This window comes from Falco cherrug, chromosome 2 (assembly GCF_023634085.1).
Source record: "Falco cherrug isolate bFalChe1 chromosome 2, bFalChe1.pri, whole genome shotgun sequence".
In the NCBI taxonomy this organism is placed as follows: domain Eukaryota; kingdom Metazoa; phylum Chordata; class Aves; order Falconiformes; family Falconidae; genus Falco; species Falco cherrug.
In genome coordinates, this window is record NC_073698.1 from 69,553,923 (window position 1) to 69,569,423 (window position 15,501).

General features: G+C 44.5%; 1 protein-coding gene across 2 annotated transcripts in view; it reads right to left on the reverse strand.

Annotated features, from left to right (window-relative positions):
• Positions 1 to 605: 605 nt before the first annotated feature.
• The window catches only part of NPAS2 (neuronal PAS domain protein 2), a 107,884-nt gene continuing 92,988 nt past the window's right edge, over positions 606 to 15,501 (reverse strand). Inside the window, exons 16-21 of one of the 2 annotated variants that reach the window (XM_055702862.1) lie at positions 13,266 to 13,412; positions 7,061 to 7,255; positions 5,686 to 5,867; positions 5,105 to 5,197; positions 3,268 to 3,454; positions 606 to 2,099 (exon numbers count right to left, since the gene is read on the reverse strand). In XM_055702862.1, coding sequence (XP_055558837.1) covers positions 1,914 to 2,099; positions 3,268 to 3,454; positions 5,105 to 5,197; positions 5,686 to 5,867; positions 7,061 to 7,255; positions 13,266 to 13,412 — 990 coding nt within the window. In that variant the 3' untranslated portion in view covers positions 606 to 1,913. Of the gene's footprint in view, positions 2,245 to 3,267; positions 3,455 to 5,104; positions 5,198 to 5,685; positions 5,868 to 7,060; positions 7,256 to 13,265; positions 13,413 to 15,501 lie in introns of both variants that reach the window. The other variant, XM_055702863.1, reaches the window with a different exon arrangement.

The window sequence follows — 15,501 nt, forward strand, 5'->3', positions numbered from 1 at the left end:
CCTGAGGGCCATCCCCTTTCTATCTAGCTTCGGTGAATCAAAACATTGCTCAGTTACCCACCTCATTCTGTGTTGGAGGTTGCTGCTCCTGCAGCAGAGTCAGCAGAGGGAAAACAGACCTTAGCTGCTCCATCCTGTAGTCAATCTGAATTTAACGTGAAAAAGAGCAAGGGTGCCGAAGTGGAAACTAGACTGTCTACAGTGTGGGCATCATAGCAATCCCAGCAGAGATGTATCACAAAACTCAAGACAAAAATGTCTTAAAACACCGAAGCTGGACATGGGTCAAAGCCCTGGTATGTGCTGGGTCAAACCATTCTTTAAACCATCTCTTTTGTCCCAATCTAAAACTGTTTGGTTGGAAGTACAGAGCTGCCTGAGGTCTTTAAAGTGTTAAAGGAGCTTAAAACAAGCTGTCTTGGCTAGCAGCTAATGTAACTCCCTGAGCTATCATTCTGATTGTTTATGTGCCATGACAAAGATCCCATAGGGTAATCCTTGTTTCTGCTAACTGGGTGCCAAACACGGTGCAAGTCTACAGCTAATATTGAAAATCTGAAGTGAATCACATAGTTGAACAGCCACAGGAAAATGTGTGCAAGTCCTGCAATAAAGCCTTTTGGCTATTTTATTTTATTCTACAAATAAAGACAAGTGTCCATCATTAAATGGAAAAAAATAATAGTTTGAGTTGTATATAGCATGAAACAGTAGTTCCCTTCACAAAAACATTTCTAATTCATTAGTTTATTACAAAATATCCACTCACAAAAAAGCACAAGCACAATCTTTATACTTGTGAAATGAGTTGATATTTCATATACAAAATAATTTCCACATAATTCCATATAATTTTATTTTATATAGAAATAGGTCATTATTACAACAGCTGTACAATACACTACTTTTTATTTAATAATTACATAAAATCTTTCTTAGAAACATATCAACAGAAAACATACAAAAAAAGCGAAAAGTGCATTTCTTTTTTTTCCCCCCAAAGGAAAATTCGATCTTAAATGTTATAATGAAAGAGATATGTAATAGTCTGCAGCATCCCGAGTCAGTGGGCCAAAACACAGTGCATATTTCTCAGAGACTTGCAGTGGGTGAGTTTAGGTGGACGAAGGATCCATGTTGTACTATTGAAGAGTTGCATGATTGTGCTTACAATTTGAGTTGTCCTTTGCAATCACAATTCATATAGAAAACAGTCCAGTATGAGTTGTGGGGTTTGTTTTGTTTGTTTGTTTTATAGTAATGAAGAACAGTTAGGGTAAGCTGCATAATACTTTTCAGATTCTAAGTCAAGGGTTATGAGCTGTAGACCATCTTCTCCAATGACTGGGCTTTCTCCTCCATTGGATGTGCTAATTTGGCCACAAGAATAAGGAAACAAACTTCTCTTTACAGAAAGTGCCTAAGTTTTGTCCTCTGTGCAGTTGTGCAAAATAATAACAATAATCATAATAAAAATAATCTCTTGTTCTCTCCTCAATAGACCTTTGACGCAGTGCTTTTCATACACAAAAGAAAAACTGAAACAGTGAAGGCCAAGTACCTCATGAGTCTGTTGACAGTCTTTTGGAATTGCCAGCTAGCTTTCAGAGTGACATGCCAAGATTGAACACCTCCTCCCGTGCACCCATTGATGATGGAGACTACACAGGGTAGTGTTCCTTTTCATTTTGCTCTGTCAGTACGTACTGTGCTCACGAGACAGTGCAAACCGAATCTAGCATGCCATAAATGCGCTGTCTGTGGCAGTCTGCACTCTGTGGCGTACTTCTGTCATAGAGCTTTGAAAGAAATGCTTGTGCAAAAGCCAAAACAGTAAGTACAAAGTCATTCTCCTCTGCCCCATGTGCCCATTGGTTAAAGCTAATCGTGCATTGATTGTGCTGGTGGGACTCTTATCGCAGTGGCTGTGGTAAATTTGATGATTCTGATAAGCTATTGCTTCTTCTTGATGTTAGTTGCTGCTGCTGCTGCTGTTGCTGCTGTGTCTGACGATACCCCATATTTCCTTGCTGTGGCGAGTAAGATGGCAGGAGCAAAGAATCAGGTTGCTCATTGTGCAAAGAACTTGGTGTTTGCACCTACAGATAAAATTAAATTCATCGTGGTGTTCGATTCTTTCATGTTAAAGCTCTTTGTCCTCAATATACCGGGTGCTTAAAAATACTATTCGTTTGCTGGCTTTTGTTTTTGGGGCTGTCTGGCATGGTGTTAACTTACCTAATGCTAGAAGGAATGGACAAAGAACATTACAATTAGGCATTGAGAAAGGTTTTTTAACAGGAATGCACTGCTTAGGATCTGCAGGTTATCCTGAAAAGACTCTTTAGGAACAGGGTGGGTGAACATGTCAGAAATTACACAGATGGATGACAGAAAGGAAACAGAAAGGAAACAGGGGAACCTAGTGTACCTCTTGCTGTCCCTTCTCGCCCTTCCTTTTTGGGAGTTTACAGTAGGATGTAACCTCGCAGTGGTGAAGTCGATGTGAATTTTGCAGATGCTTTTATTCGGAATGGTATCTGCCATAGTTTTTCATTAATTCTCAGCTATGATAAGGATTTTGTTTCAATAACAAGAGTTTAATCATTTGAGGTTGACGATACTTTTTCAGTGTTGCCAGTGGTCGGGTTTTACAGGCTCAGTTCAGTTTCTCTTGAGTTAATAGAGACACCTCATTTCCCCCCCTTCCCCTTTACTTTAGCATGTGTTGAATTAGGTCAAAAAATAAGTATTTTTACATCTTCAAATCACCTGGTTCTTCCAGGCAGTGTGCTCTAATTTATCTTCTTTGCCTTGTGGAGCTGACAAAATACGTTAATTTACTGAGGGGATCCAGATATCTGAACCAGATCTCATTTTATGTCGATGCTGGTAATTAAAAATCATCTTTTGACTTTTAAACTAAGCAAATTTTATACTGACTAAAGAGTACAGAATAAATCCTAAGGCAGCAATTTTCTCCATCTAGAAATACACTTCAAATATATCCAGGATAATCTGATTATGTTTCCAATGTACAGAATTAGTAATTTCCTTTTAAGTATTCTGACTGTTCTCACTGCTCCCTTGCTATACTGGAAGGGTACACATCACTGTCTCAGTGTCTCACACATTTCCGTGGCTCTAAATTGGCCATTTCTGCCATGATCAGGCTCCTGCTGAAACCTGGGGCCCTGTTTGCACAGCCCGTTCACCTTATTACTCTGTGTGTACATTATATACATCGTCGTCTTTGTCTTACCCTACCTGCAGGTAGCGTTGTTGCTGATGCTGTTGGTGCTGGAGTTGCATAGGTGGCAGAGAGGATGGCTGGGAAGGAGGTGTAGTGGCAAACCCTTGGTTTAACACTGCTTGTCCCATCAGTACAATTGGAGAGCTGCTGCTGGAAGTCTGCACTTCCAAATTTTGAAACATTTGTTGGGTTTGAGAATACCTGTGGGAGAAAGAAGCAAAACAATCAAGAACAAACAGTTGGAAGCAAAGGGATTCTCTTAGGATAGGAATGGAAGTCCCCCATCTTCATAATTAATTCCTAATAAAGAATTACAATGCATGGGACCTGCTAATACGGGCGATGGCACTGTTTGCAGCACTGTTTTACCTTACTCTGTGCATGAGCTAGACGTGGAGGGCAGAATACATCTCACCTCCAAATCCAGACCACATTTTTGATTCATTAAAGATTCTTGTTTATGTATGTCTTCTCTTCAGCCACAGCATTCATATCCTAGGCTCATTAAACCAAATGGCCTTTGATTTTGTATTAGTGCGCCGAGCTCTGAACTGCAGCGAGAGAGAAGTGAATACGCCTCCTGTTCTGCTGCTGCCTGTGCCCCCCTGCAACTGACTGGGGGTGGTAATCTCTTGCAGAAAGATGGCGAAGGTTGGTGACTTCTTAAGCTGCTCATATACATATTGCCCAGTATGGTCAGCAGTTCACATTGCTGAGAGCCACACTGTTGGAACAGAAGAAGCCTCTAGAAGTCCTCTGGAGTGAGGGATGGGACAGAAACAAAATACTCAGCTCCTTTTGCCGGTCTGCTTTTGCACAGCAAAACTTAAATATGTGTTCTTTTGTGAAAAGCTGTGGGCAAAACCACAACGGAGCTATTGCCAGCCCAGCCAAATTCTGTTTATCCTGTAATGGGTGATGAGATCATAGTGTGGCGTGTGTTCATTCAACAGCTGTTCAACATTAGGGGTTAGTCAGAAATGTGACAATTTGGGTACTTGTGCTAGGAAGTGAGCTCCTAAAAAAGGGTCCTGTGAGTCAGGAAGTCCACACGAACCGGGAGATGTGTCTTTGCAAATCAGGCCTCTTTTATTTAGACGCTTAAAAGCAGATCTAAAATGCTGTGTATTTAAAGTCGACACATTTAACTCAAGGTAATCTTAAGCAGCAATAGTGATGTCTAGGGAAAGAAGTACTGAATACCTGCATTTCTGAGGTAACGTACAGAATTACTTTTAAAGTAATGATGTGCAACCGGTTGCCTATTATTTTAGCAGTTCACAATTAAGTACGGTGACAAAAAACAGCCAAGAAAGGAAAAAAGGGCATATTCTGACCGATGTTTTCTGCTTTCTTCACCCAAGTTTTGAGGAGGCAAACAACTGAGGTGCTTTCTTTAGCGGCTTTTCTGAGAGCACTCAGGCGCAGGGGCCTGTTGGTTCTTTCATTTCTGCTGGTGTAGATTAGCCACAGCTCTGCTGGTGTTACAGCAGCATCTTGCTGGCCAGAGGGCAGGGGCTTTCCCAGCACCAATCATTTCAACCCGGCCAGTGCTGACTTTCTCTCTCACATTTACCTTGGTAGGTCAGCAGTTCCCACGCTGGAGCAAGCATCATGTGAGGGAGAAAAATTCCCCCAGCTTCGGCTCATTAAAATGCCACCGGCATGTTGCATTTCTCCCTGTCATCCTTCCTGATGTGACCAGGCAGGGTCAAGCTGACCCTGACACTGGAAGACAGGCTCAGCACTATAATACGTTCCCGATATTTGTAACTACTTCGTTATCTTGCTAAAGAAGGCTACTTCCCCTCAAAAGCATCTTTGATGTTTTATCTTTGAGAAGGCACATACTTAGCCTGGGATCCGGCCATGCTGAGGTCTGAAGGGTGTCTTGCATTACAGGACCCAGGCATCATAGGCTGAATAGGCTGGCTGAGCAACAGCCTGGTGCATGGGGGAAAAAAAAAAAGAAAGTGACACTGTTGTAACAGAAGGACCGCGCAAATCCCACCTTTGGATAACAGGAGTTTCGCAGGCCTGGCACAAGGCTGGGCGGGGGATCGAACCTGTGGGCCTGGCGGTGGCAGGCGCGCCCTGGGCGCGGCGGGGGCAGCGGGGTGCCTGGCTGCGGGGCTGGCCGCTAGCGTTACAGGGGGGGCGGGAGTTTCTTTTGCCGCTGCAGGTGGCCGTGGCTTGTGCCTGAGCTTTCTGGGTATCGGAACGCAGTTGTTTCGGTTCGCACGTCTAGGTGGATCTCCCACCGCCCACCCAGGGGAGCCGGACACCGCGAAGGAAAAGCGGCCGCATCCCGCCGCGCCGGGGCTCGGGGGCCGGAGGCGGCGCGGCGGCCGTGACAGCGCAGCCGAACCCCGGCCGGGCGCCGCCGGGGCCCTCGTGCGCTACAGCCGGGGCCGGGCCGGGTCGCGCCCTACCTGAGCTGCTGGTCGTGGCTGCAGCCGGCGGCGGGCGGGCCGGGCGTGCCGCCCCGCGGCGTGCCGGCAGGGGGCGCCGCGGTGCCGCCGCTGGCGGGGGCTGCGGCGAACGGCGGGGGCGCGCCGCGGGGGGGGCGGCCGCCGCCCGGCGCCAGCTCCGCGCTCCTCGCCGTCTTCGGGGCCTGGAAGAGAAGGGGAGAGAGCGGGACTGCAGCACGGCCGCCGCCGCCGCGTGGGGAAGGCCTGCGGGCACGGGCCGTGACAGCGCGGCGGGGGCGCGGCCGCCGTTAGTGCCCGGCGGTGCGCGCACCCGGCTGCGGGCAGGGCAGGGGAGGGGACAGCGACCCCCCGCCGGCAGCGGCTTGTCCCCCCCGGCTGCCCCGCGCCCGAAACCCCGGGGACCGGAGCGCTGCGAGAGCGAAGCCGCCCGGTCGTGCCGGCAAGCAGCTGAGCAGGCACACGACACCCCGTGAAGACACAAGCAAGCTTAGGCGTGAGGAGCACCGCCGTAAAAGCCCAATGATGGGAATAAACCTTATTAAAGGAAAATAGTGGTGTGGGGTTTTTTTCTATTTATAATACGAATGCACTTTTTAGTCTAATAGAGTCATTGTAATACAGGTATGTAGGAGGTTAAAAGGTACCGCTGAGGGGTCTGAAGATAATAGGCTATGTTTGCTGCAGCATCAGGTAGCAGAAATAGGAGCTAAGTTCTCTAGGAAGGGAGTTACAACAGGTGGGTGGAAAAGCAAACAGTGGAAATGCTGAGAAACCAGCAATAAGACAAAAAAAACATAAAAAAATACCATGCCAAACCTGCTAGCTAGCTTTCACAGATCTCAGTAACTACTAACTGCAGCTAAACTTTTATTTCCTGGAGCAGTAATCTGTCAGGCACACTGCTCGGGGGTCTTACACAAATCTCGACATATCCCACCCACGTGCCACTACAGCAGAGCAGCTCCGTTATGTTGGTGGCACCCAACTGGGTTCAGGGAGCAAGCAGGGGTAAAGCTTATTTTGAGAGGTCACGCTGCCGGCACCACTACTGCTAGTTTCCAGTCTGGTCAGTCAGGTTTCTTTCAAGTCAACTGAAGAACAGTAAGTCATGCACACCTTCTGCACGCTCCCCTGCTCAGTTTTCAAGCTGAAACAGCTGCTTAGGTGTCCCTCCTGGCCGAGGTCTTAAAACAGGGATTTAAGGTGAAGTAAATGCTGCAGGGAGACCCTTTATGTAGACTGCCCTTGTATAGGAGAATAGGGAAGGAAAGGCAAAGGCACACTTCCAGGACTGACATAATTTTACTTGCTTGCTTAATAACAGCTCAGTGTCTTCTTTCCATATAAATGTGTCTCTATGCAAAGAAATGGTTACCTGGCTCGCTATCACACTTGCTTCTCTCAGTGCTTGCTGGTTCGCTGTTTGCGAAGATGCAATTTGCCCTTGAAGTTGAGGACTGGGGACAAGCTGCTGCTGAGAAATGGCCCCTGACCTCTGCTGTAGCTGTTGTGGCTCTGGCTGCTGAGTATTGCTGAAGCTCAGGGACACTGTCGGCTGCTGTAGGAACATCTGGAAAAGAAGGTGGGAGGATTTATTTACATAGCCCAGCTGTCTTGGATAATGAATGTGAAAGAATTCAATCCAAAGATATATTCTAAAGTTATCATGTTTCTGGATTAGCTGTGCATTTACTGTTAGTTGGAAATCACCTATCTTTCCTACATGAACAGTTCTGCTGTCTCTAGTTTCTTGATTTCTTGTTCTGCAAGTGCACTCATTACTCGTGAAATATGTCCTGAAGGTACAAGTCCTCTCTCTATGGAGCAGGCACAGCCCTTGTAAGAGCAGTTCCCTGTACATGCACTGTGTTCTGGGGCATTCTGACCAGAAAGAAGAGAGTAACTCCATGTCCTTTCAGTTCTTTCATTTCTGCTTTCAACAAAATCAGTCTTTCCTTTCAGACAGGGCTGCTTTTGAATTTGTCTCTGGAAATTGGGTTGTTGAATGTTTTTAATGAGGCCACAGTCAGGCCAGAGCTCTCCGTGTTGAATGGCTGTGTCCTTATCATTGAGATGATGTGTAAACAGACAGTCACTGTCATTTATCTGATTTCCCATCAGGTAACTGTCACCTGGTGTTCTTCCTAACTGTGCCATGCATTTGACTTGTGCAGAAGTGCTAGCGGCTCCTCTGTTAGTGTTTCTGTAAATGATATACTCCATTCTTGCCTTGCAAGATGAGTCTTTCTTCTTTAAAAGTTGTAGGGCTTGGGAATTTTGGCTTTTCTAGAGGTTATTTCTTTTATTATAGCTGTACAGAGGAAAAAGGCATCTTTTAAAACTATGAATTATTAATACTACAAGCTATCTTTACAATATTTTGAACATAGCTTCTTGCCACCGAGGACTATAGAGAGGCATGCGTCCTGTGTAGTTGAAGGCATTTTTGGATCTGATTCTGATTCCACACCACTGCTACATGTGTGGAACTCCATTAAGTGGAGCTACTTAGGGTTTAGATGAAATCAGAATCACAATTACTCTTTTCATTATTCATCCATCAGTCTCATGCCTAGCAGTACGTTGGAGGGACACCCTGTAATTAGTACACCTTTCTGCAGCTTATTGCTATATTAACAATTCCCTGAACTATCATGTCCCCTCTAATTTTTCTTGGAAGAAACCCATACCTTTCTCCAAAGGACCGGCACAGTACTTTGCATAAGTACAGGTTGATCCATCATGTTTGTACTTACTTATCTAGCTTTTAAAACATGATTTTTATTTAAATATTATAACTTTTTAATGAATCTATGTGTTCCAAGATTTTACTCAGAAAAAAGGTACAGGCAAAGCTTACATTAATCAGCTGGGAGAGGGGGGCAGTTAGGGAAAATGTTAATGCACCTAAAGCAACAGCTTGTTTCAGGTGCTGTAGGCTAATCACATCTCAAAGATGTGTGATAGAAATAAATGGGTCAAGGAACAGAGCTGGGGCTGCTTGCACTAAGTCTGAAACTAGCTCCGAGTGTTTTCTTTTAAAAACACTGCTCATTGAGTTTGAAGCCATTACATATCAGAAAGACAGATGGTCTTACAACTTCTGCCAAGTAAATAGGTCTTATTCTAAATAAATCAAAGACAGAAATTAGGAAAATTCATATTCTTGTTTATTTTCTGTATATAGAAGCTAAGCTTTGGACACATTTAGTAAATGAACTCAATTAGCAATGAAACTGGTCGCCAATGATATAAAATTTGAAATAGAGCATTTGATATAAAATTCAGAACAGGTAAAGCAAATAGGGTATTTCAAAAATGTGGTGGGGAGTGTGATCCCACTGGTACTGGCCAGATCACTGCAAGTTAAGACTTTTAGGAGGATTATCTGGAGTGTCCTCCCTGTGCATCGTGGATGGCACTGGAGAAATACTAAGTTCATCCAATGCGAAGTTAACATCTATCAATGTGAATGTCAGGCAGGGTCTGAACTTGCAGCGAACCAGTGACTTTGCAGGGACCTGCCTGTGTGCATGCCTCACTTCCAGATGAAGGCCAAAGAGCTTATCCTTGAAAGAAAGCAGAGTAACCTACTTCGTGATTACTAGAGTGTGCCACTGGGTAGGAATGTGCACAGTTAATGGTTGGCAGCTAACACTGCAACCAATTTACAAATAAGTTTATCCCAGTAAATCAATTTCATTTGTTCATGTGTTCGTATGCTGAGAGGGCTCTGAGTATTTCATACCTATGGACCCTCTGTTGCATTATAATGGCCAAAGCAGCATTTTTACTGTCTGAACATAAATGTCCTGGAAAAAACAAGCTCAAGGTAGGAAGCGATGGTGCCATTTAACCCCTGTCCCCGCAGAACTGGAGTACTCAAGATGCCTCATCAAAACAAGAATTAACCTGAGAGAGGATCGAAGCGTGGAATTTCTACCTGCTAGTTAAGCCTAAAAGCAAGAACGTGCTTCATTTTACAAAACTTACTAGTGTTTTTTTCATAGTGTGCCTCTTTTGTGATAGTCCTGTCTGAATTCCCCTGAAACACTGAAATATGGCAGCTTTAAATAACAACAGAAACCCCTTAATAGAGAATGCAATCTTTCCCAGTCTGAGCAAATCCAAGTAGAGAAATTAGCAGCTCCCTAACTGCATTGCTGGTAATGACATGTCTTGTGGCTGATTTTGCGGACTGCGAGGTCAGTGAAGCATCTTACAAATATTTTTTAATTGGCCAGCTTGCTAACATATGCAACAAAGTACTGAGGGAGGGGAGGGCCCATCTGACACTGCTGCCCCCTCATTCCAAGACAGAGGGTCCCTACAGCTAATGGATGAATCACGCTGGCAAGACATCATGGGGAAAATGTCTCTTTGACTCTACCTGTCCTTTGGATAATCGGGGGATTATAGCCTTCGGGCTCGTCATTACAGACATCAAGACTCTCTCTTTCTGTAAAATACATAAAGATGAGGAGCACAGCACTGGGAAGCTGAGATTCACTGACTTCGAAGGGAGCCTGATTTGCAAATGATGGGTGGCTGGTCTCGTTTGTAGTTCTTGCAGGCTGGTGAGGCTCAGCCCTTCTGCCTTCCTCCCTGTCCACAATTCATTAGCTAGACTGTTCAAATCTGGAGCAGGCACAGCATCCTTCAGACTTCTGAGGTTACTCTTGCTGCTCTTGTCCTTCATACTTTTGTTTGTCAGGGAAAGCAGTAACGGGGATTTAATGGGGTTTTGAACACTTTTGTTCAGGGCCCACAGCCCTCCTGCTAGTTTCATCTTTTATCCCACAAGGCGCTTGGAAATAGTTTCTGATACAGACTACCGTGCTCAACATCTGGCTGGTTAGGAAAGTGTTCTTGGTGGACTGCCGTACTGCAGTTTTGAAGATGTCTGAAGGAAATGGAAATCGGGCTTAACTCTCCACAGAGCTACCTATACACTTCTGTAGAAGGAAGCGAACCAGTGGGGAAGGTATGCTAATAAATCTGCTAATGAGGGAAAACCAGAGAACACTTCCCCCTTTTCAGACAGCCTACGGCACTCCCCTATGCTTACAGCTCTTCTACGCGGAATATTAGAGAGACCAGAAATATGCTTGATAGTAATGTGCGCCTGTTTGCTACTGTGCTTTGTAGCTCTGATAATAGACACAGATCAATGTCTGCAGGCATCCAGCTCCCTGAATGATGAAATCTGTGCGGCAAAGCATGTGGTTGGATTATCTGATTTAACAGTTTACTCCTTACTGCTTCTGAGTCACAAAAGTGCTGCATGCAAAAGTGTGAGGCTTTCTTTTAAGCTGTCCCTAAGCAAATAAGACAAAGCTAATTCCTGGTCTCACTGTACCCCTGCAGCAGCACTGTAATTTCTTTGTGTTTTGGGTTTTTTTAAACCAAGAGAAAGTGGGAGAAGGGAAAGACCCTGGCCATAAGTCAGTGTGACCGCTCGCATCTCAACACCTTGTTTGATTGCTCTGTGGAGACCAAAAGGCACCCAAACTGCAGAGGATGGCCCTCCCCATCCAGCACTGCCCCTTCAGGCAGCTATGCAGCCCCTGTGCTTCCAAGCTACCCTCCATCCCCACGACTCTCAGTTCTGCATCTGCGTTAAGCTGGGAAATGGCCAGTACTGACACCATGGAAGTTGTAAACATCTGAAAATACTTGGTCTAATCTGGTACAGTCTTCAGGGGGGAGGATATCACCCAAATGGTGTAACTCAGAGCTACAAATTGGTATGGGGTGGGCAGTACAGAACTACCCACCATTTACCCTCTGGGCCTCCTCTTCTGTCTGCTTGAGGCCCCGTAAGCATACTTGAGAATCTGTCCCATGATCTTTGGGTTATTAAATGCACCCTAGTGCACAGGGAAGACAGCTATATAAAAATAAAATCTGTTTCCTGCATATAAGTATGTGCTCTGGTCTTCTATCTTTGCCTGAATTATGAAAAAAACAAAACAAAACAGTGAGTGTATGTGACTATTGAAGACTTCACCAGGAGAGAGTAATGGTTTTCACCCAATTAAAAAGAGAGGAAGTGAGAATATCACGTCTCTTGATATTCATAATAACAATAGCTTTAAGACACATGACACGATTCTGAACTGAAGGCCAGTTAATTGCAGTGAGAATTTCCTTTCCCATTAATCAAAGTCAGTGCAGAACCAACAGAAGAAATGCACTGAAATTAAACCTGGTCTACTTCTATGCTTATATGGCACCAGGAACAGAGTCCTGGTTTTGGGACCCACCATTGCTGTGCTGTTTTACAGCGGTGCACATGCAGCAACTTAGATGGCAGTTTCTAATTTGGCTTCACTGATCCCTTAATTGCCAAAACATACAATCCCAATTTGTTTTAATATGTGAAACTGCATTTCACAGGTGCTGATGATGGGTGAGAGCCTGTTTCTGTGGAAGCTGGGAGCAAAATTCCCGTTGACTTCAGCAGATCCCAGGTTTTCACCCTGTGCTTAGGATGTTCTCTAAGACATTTGTTTCTGTGACGGAACTTGTCTTCTAAAAAAACCTTGTTAGTACAGTAATCACAGTGGGTCCCCAATGTAACATTTCTAGCAAGGGTCATTTAACCTGGCACTTGCAGTTAAATTATAAGGATCATAGCAGTAATCACCCCGAGTTCAGTGAACTTCCATAAAACCGGATGGTATGTCCATTTGTCATTAAGTGAAACCTGCGACGAGCTGAACTGCACTTGCTATTTTTTCAGAGGTTTGGTAGACATAAGGGGTAGCACAAAGCAAATACTGTACTTGGTGAATTAAAAGCAGATACTGTACTCAGTAAATTCTAGGTCTGTGTAGGAGGTACCAAAGGCAGATGAACAGCAGGCGCAGTCAGCTTCGCCCTAAAGGCTTAAGCTGGTCCAGTGATGAACAAATTCAGACACCTCCTAGGTGTGAACAAATGCACATCAGCAAAGGTTGGGGTTTTTTTAACATGGCAGGGAAATTAATCTCTTGTGCTCTGTATCTGGGCTGGGGTAGGGTCAGGAAAACAGGGAGCGAATGAAAGAGATGAGCACTGCCTGAAGGAGGGCTGCTGGCTGAAGGGGAGCTGGACGGACAGGATACTGAGCACGAGGGATGCCAACGCGAAGCAAGTGGTGACTGGATGGAAGTTAATGAACTGTAGAGAATAATCATTGGCAAGTGCAAACTTGAACATTTTTCTACTACAACTGCTCAGTCTGAAGACTAAGTAGATAAAAGTATTAAAATGCTACTGTAAATGACCCAAATTCTTCTGCTTCTCCCAACAAGAGGAGAAGATAACATGTATAAGAAATATAATAGATATGGATAAATATATAGAAGAAATGCCTACTTTGAGGTATTTCTTCCTTCTCTTCTTCCAGAGAGCTCTTCAATCTTTCTTGACATAGGTTACTCCAGAGGCTTTCAGAGGGTAACATCCTTATTCAGATGAGCTGGTTTCCACATGTCCAGATTTCCTAGACTCTGGAGCTAATTTTAAGTTGCCAACACTATTGATGGCCACGTGAGAGAAGATGCTTTGCTCTGCCCCTCCCAGCAGTTACACACCTGTACGCTGGAGTCCTGGACCAGGCAGAGCTGCTCCTGTATCTTCTGTAGCTCCTCCTGCTGCCAGCGGATGTTGGCCTGCAGGATCCGGGTCCGCTGCTCTAGCTGGTCCTTGATGGTCTGGAACATGCTGAACTGTGCTGAGAACTGGAAAAAAAAAAAAAAAAAAGAGGTAAAAATGAGTCATTATAATACAAACAGGCCTCAGTAGAACAGTTCTGTAAGAAGTTATTGGTTTCTTGACTGTAAAGCACAGCCAAAGGAATAAAAGACGTTTGCAATATACTAACATCTCAGCAGAGATAAATCTTGTCTATTTTCAATTTTACACACATATATTAAATTGCCTCAGTTATAGCGATCTGCTTACAACTGACCCTGTTCTGTTAGGGAATTATCAGAAGGACTGTTTTTGAGAGTATGCTACTTTAAAATATCAAGAGCATCTTAATTGGATGGCAAATGAGTGCATGGTTTTTATTAGTCTGTAGTTTGGAGCCCTTAGTGTGGCGTAACTGTATATTCTAGATGTGTTTTACTAATGCTTTCCTATTTTCTGCATAGAAATGGCAGTGCTGCAGTGGCTTATTCTGGGGATGACTTACTATAGCATCACACAGCAGCTGACCACAGTAAACATTTTCTAGGTTTCTACAGATGAGTAGTAGTCAAACTACAAGGAATACTCATTGAGTTATTTTTATGCGTGATGTAAAATGAGTAGCTCAGCTCAGTGGGAGAAAGGCTATTCTAAATAGTAATATAAAATGGAGATCAGTAATCAGGGTCAAGAAGAAAATGCAACCTCCAGTAGCAGTAACCTGGCACAAAGTGGAATCATTCAAGAAGTGTGGAGCAGACTAACACAGCAATAAATTCCTAGGTTTATTTGGCATTTTTTATTTGGGTATGATTCAAAGTCCACCAAAGTTAATTATTCCTTTAATAGGCTTTGGAATACTTGCTTTGCATGAGCTTATATTCCAAAAGTAAAAAACAGTCTTTGGAAAAAAAGAACACTTCAAAACATCTGTAAGCTTTTCTGTAATCAAGGCATCCAAGACCTCTCTGAAAATGTGATGCTGTGAGTGTCCAGGCAAATGAAAAATAACAATTCTGCTGTGACTTGAAAACGGTGCCCCATTCTCCTGTCTGTTCCAGTGGCTCTGTGCTGGTGGGTGAACCGATGCACGCTGCTGGCGCCTTCCTGCTCCATGGAGGTGCACTGGCTTACACCACTTCTGCTTTTTAATGGGAAAGCAAGAATGGTAACAGGAAGGGAATTAAGGAGCTCTCTGGTGCTGGCAACACTCTACAGTTAAGTGAAATTTCTGGTTACTTAGAGAAATCTAAATGTGACAGGTCAGATTTGGATCAGCTAACCACTTTGGTTTCAACCAGTTAAAGTACCTTCACATTCCCTCTAGCAAAGCTGAAATCTCCAAGTAAATGGCCTTTAGGTGAGAAAGTATGAGAACTTCAGTGGTTTTTTTTTAATTATTATTTTTCAGGTGGAGGGAGGCTTTCCTGCATAATCTGGGATGTCACTGCACAAAGAGTGGTGGCAAGGTGGAGGGGAGTTTCTTGGCCAACCCTGCTTAGGGCTGCTAAGGGTGGCATGTGTGGCTGCTGCTGGCAGAGGACCTCAGAGCTCACCTGGGTGGCAGGTATCTGTGAGTATGCACAGCTTGCTCCGTCTGCACAAGCAGAGTTAACGTCAGCACTTGGCCTCTGGTGCTGTGACTCGTGGCACATGTGCCTTCAGACAGCAGCCCTGTCATCTGCAACCCGCGTCCTCCCCCAGAGCAGAAAAATTATGTCAAAGCTCTTGAAGGGCAGTTTGTGTTACATCTGGTTGGTGTTACAGGGGAGAAGTCAGAGCAGGGTCTCTCTCTTTCTAGTCCATGGCTAAAGTGTTAACCCAAGGAATGGACAAGTGGAAACCTCTGATGTTTGGGTACCAGGACATGTGACTCAAAGGGGTGTCTGGTGTTGCTTCTTGTAGTCTGACTCCACGTTTCTGAAGAGTCCCAGGTACCCTGATTTTAGGAGTGGGATGACGCTATGCAGCAACGGCTTGCTTAGGTGAGATGCAGCTAATTCCTGCCTTAACTTGGGTCTGTACAAAAGAACTTTTTAAGAAGACAAGTCTTGCAACTTAATTCTCTGTATATGAACTCTGTTAGTGAGGATTACTCTTAAGACTTCAACAAGGGTCCTTATCAGAAAAGAATTA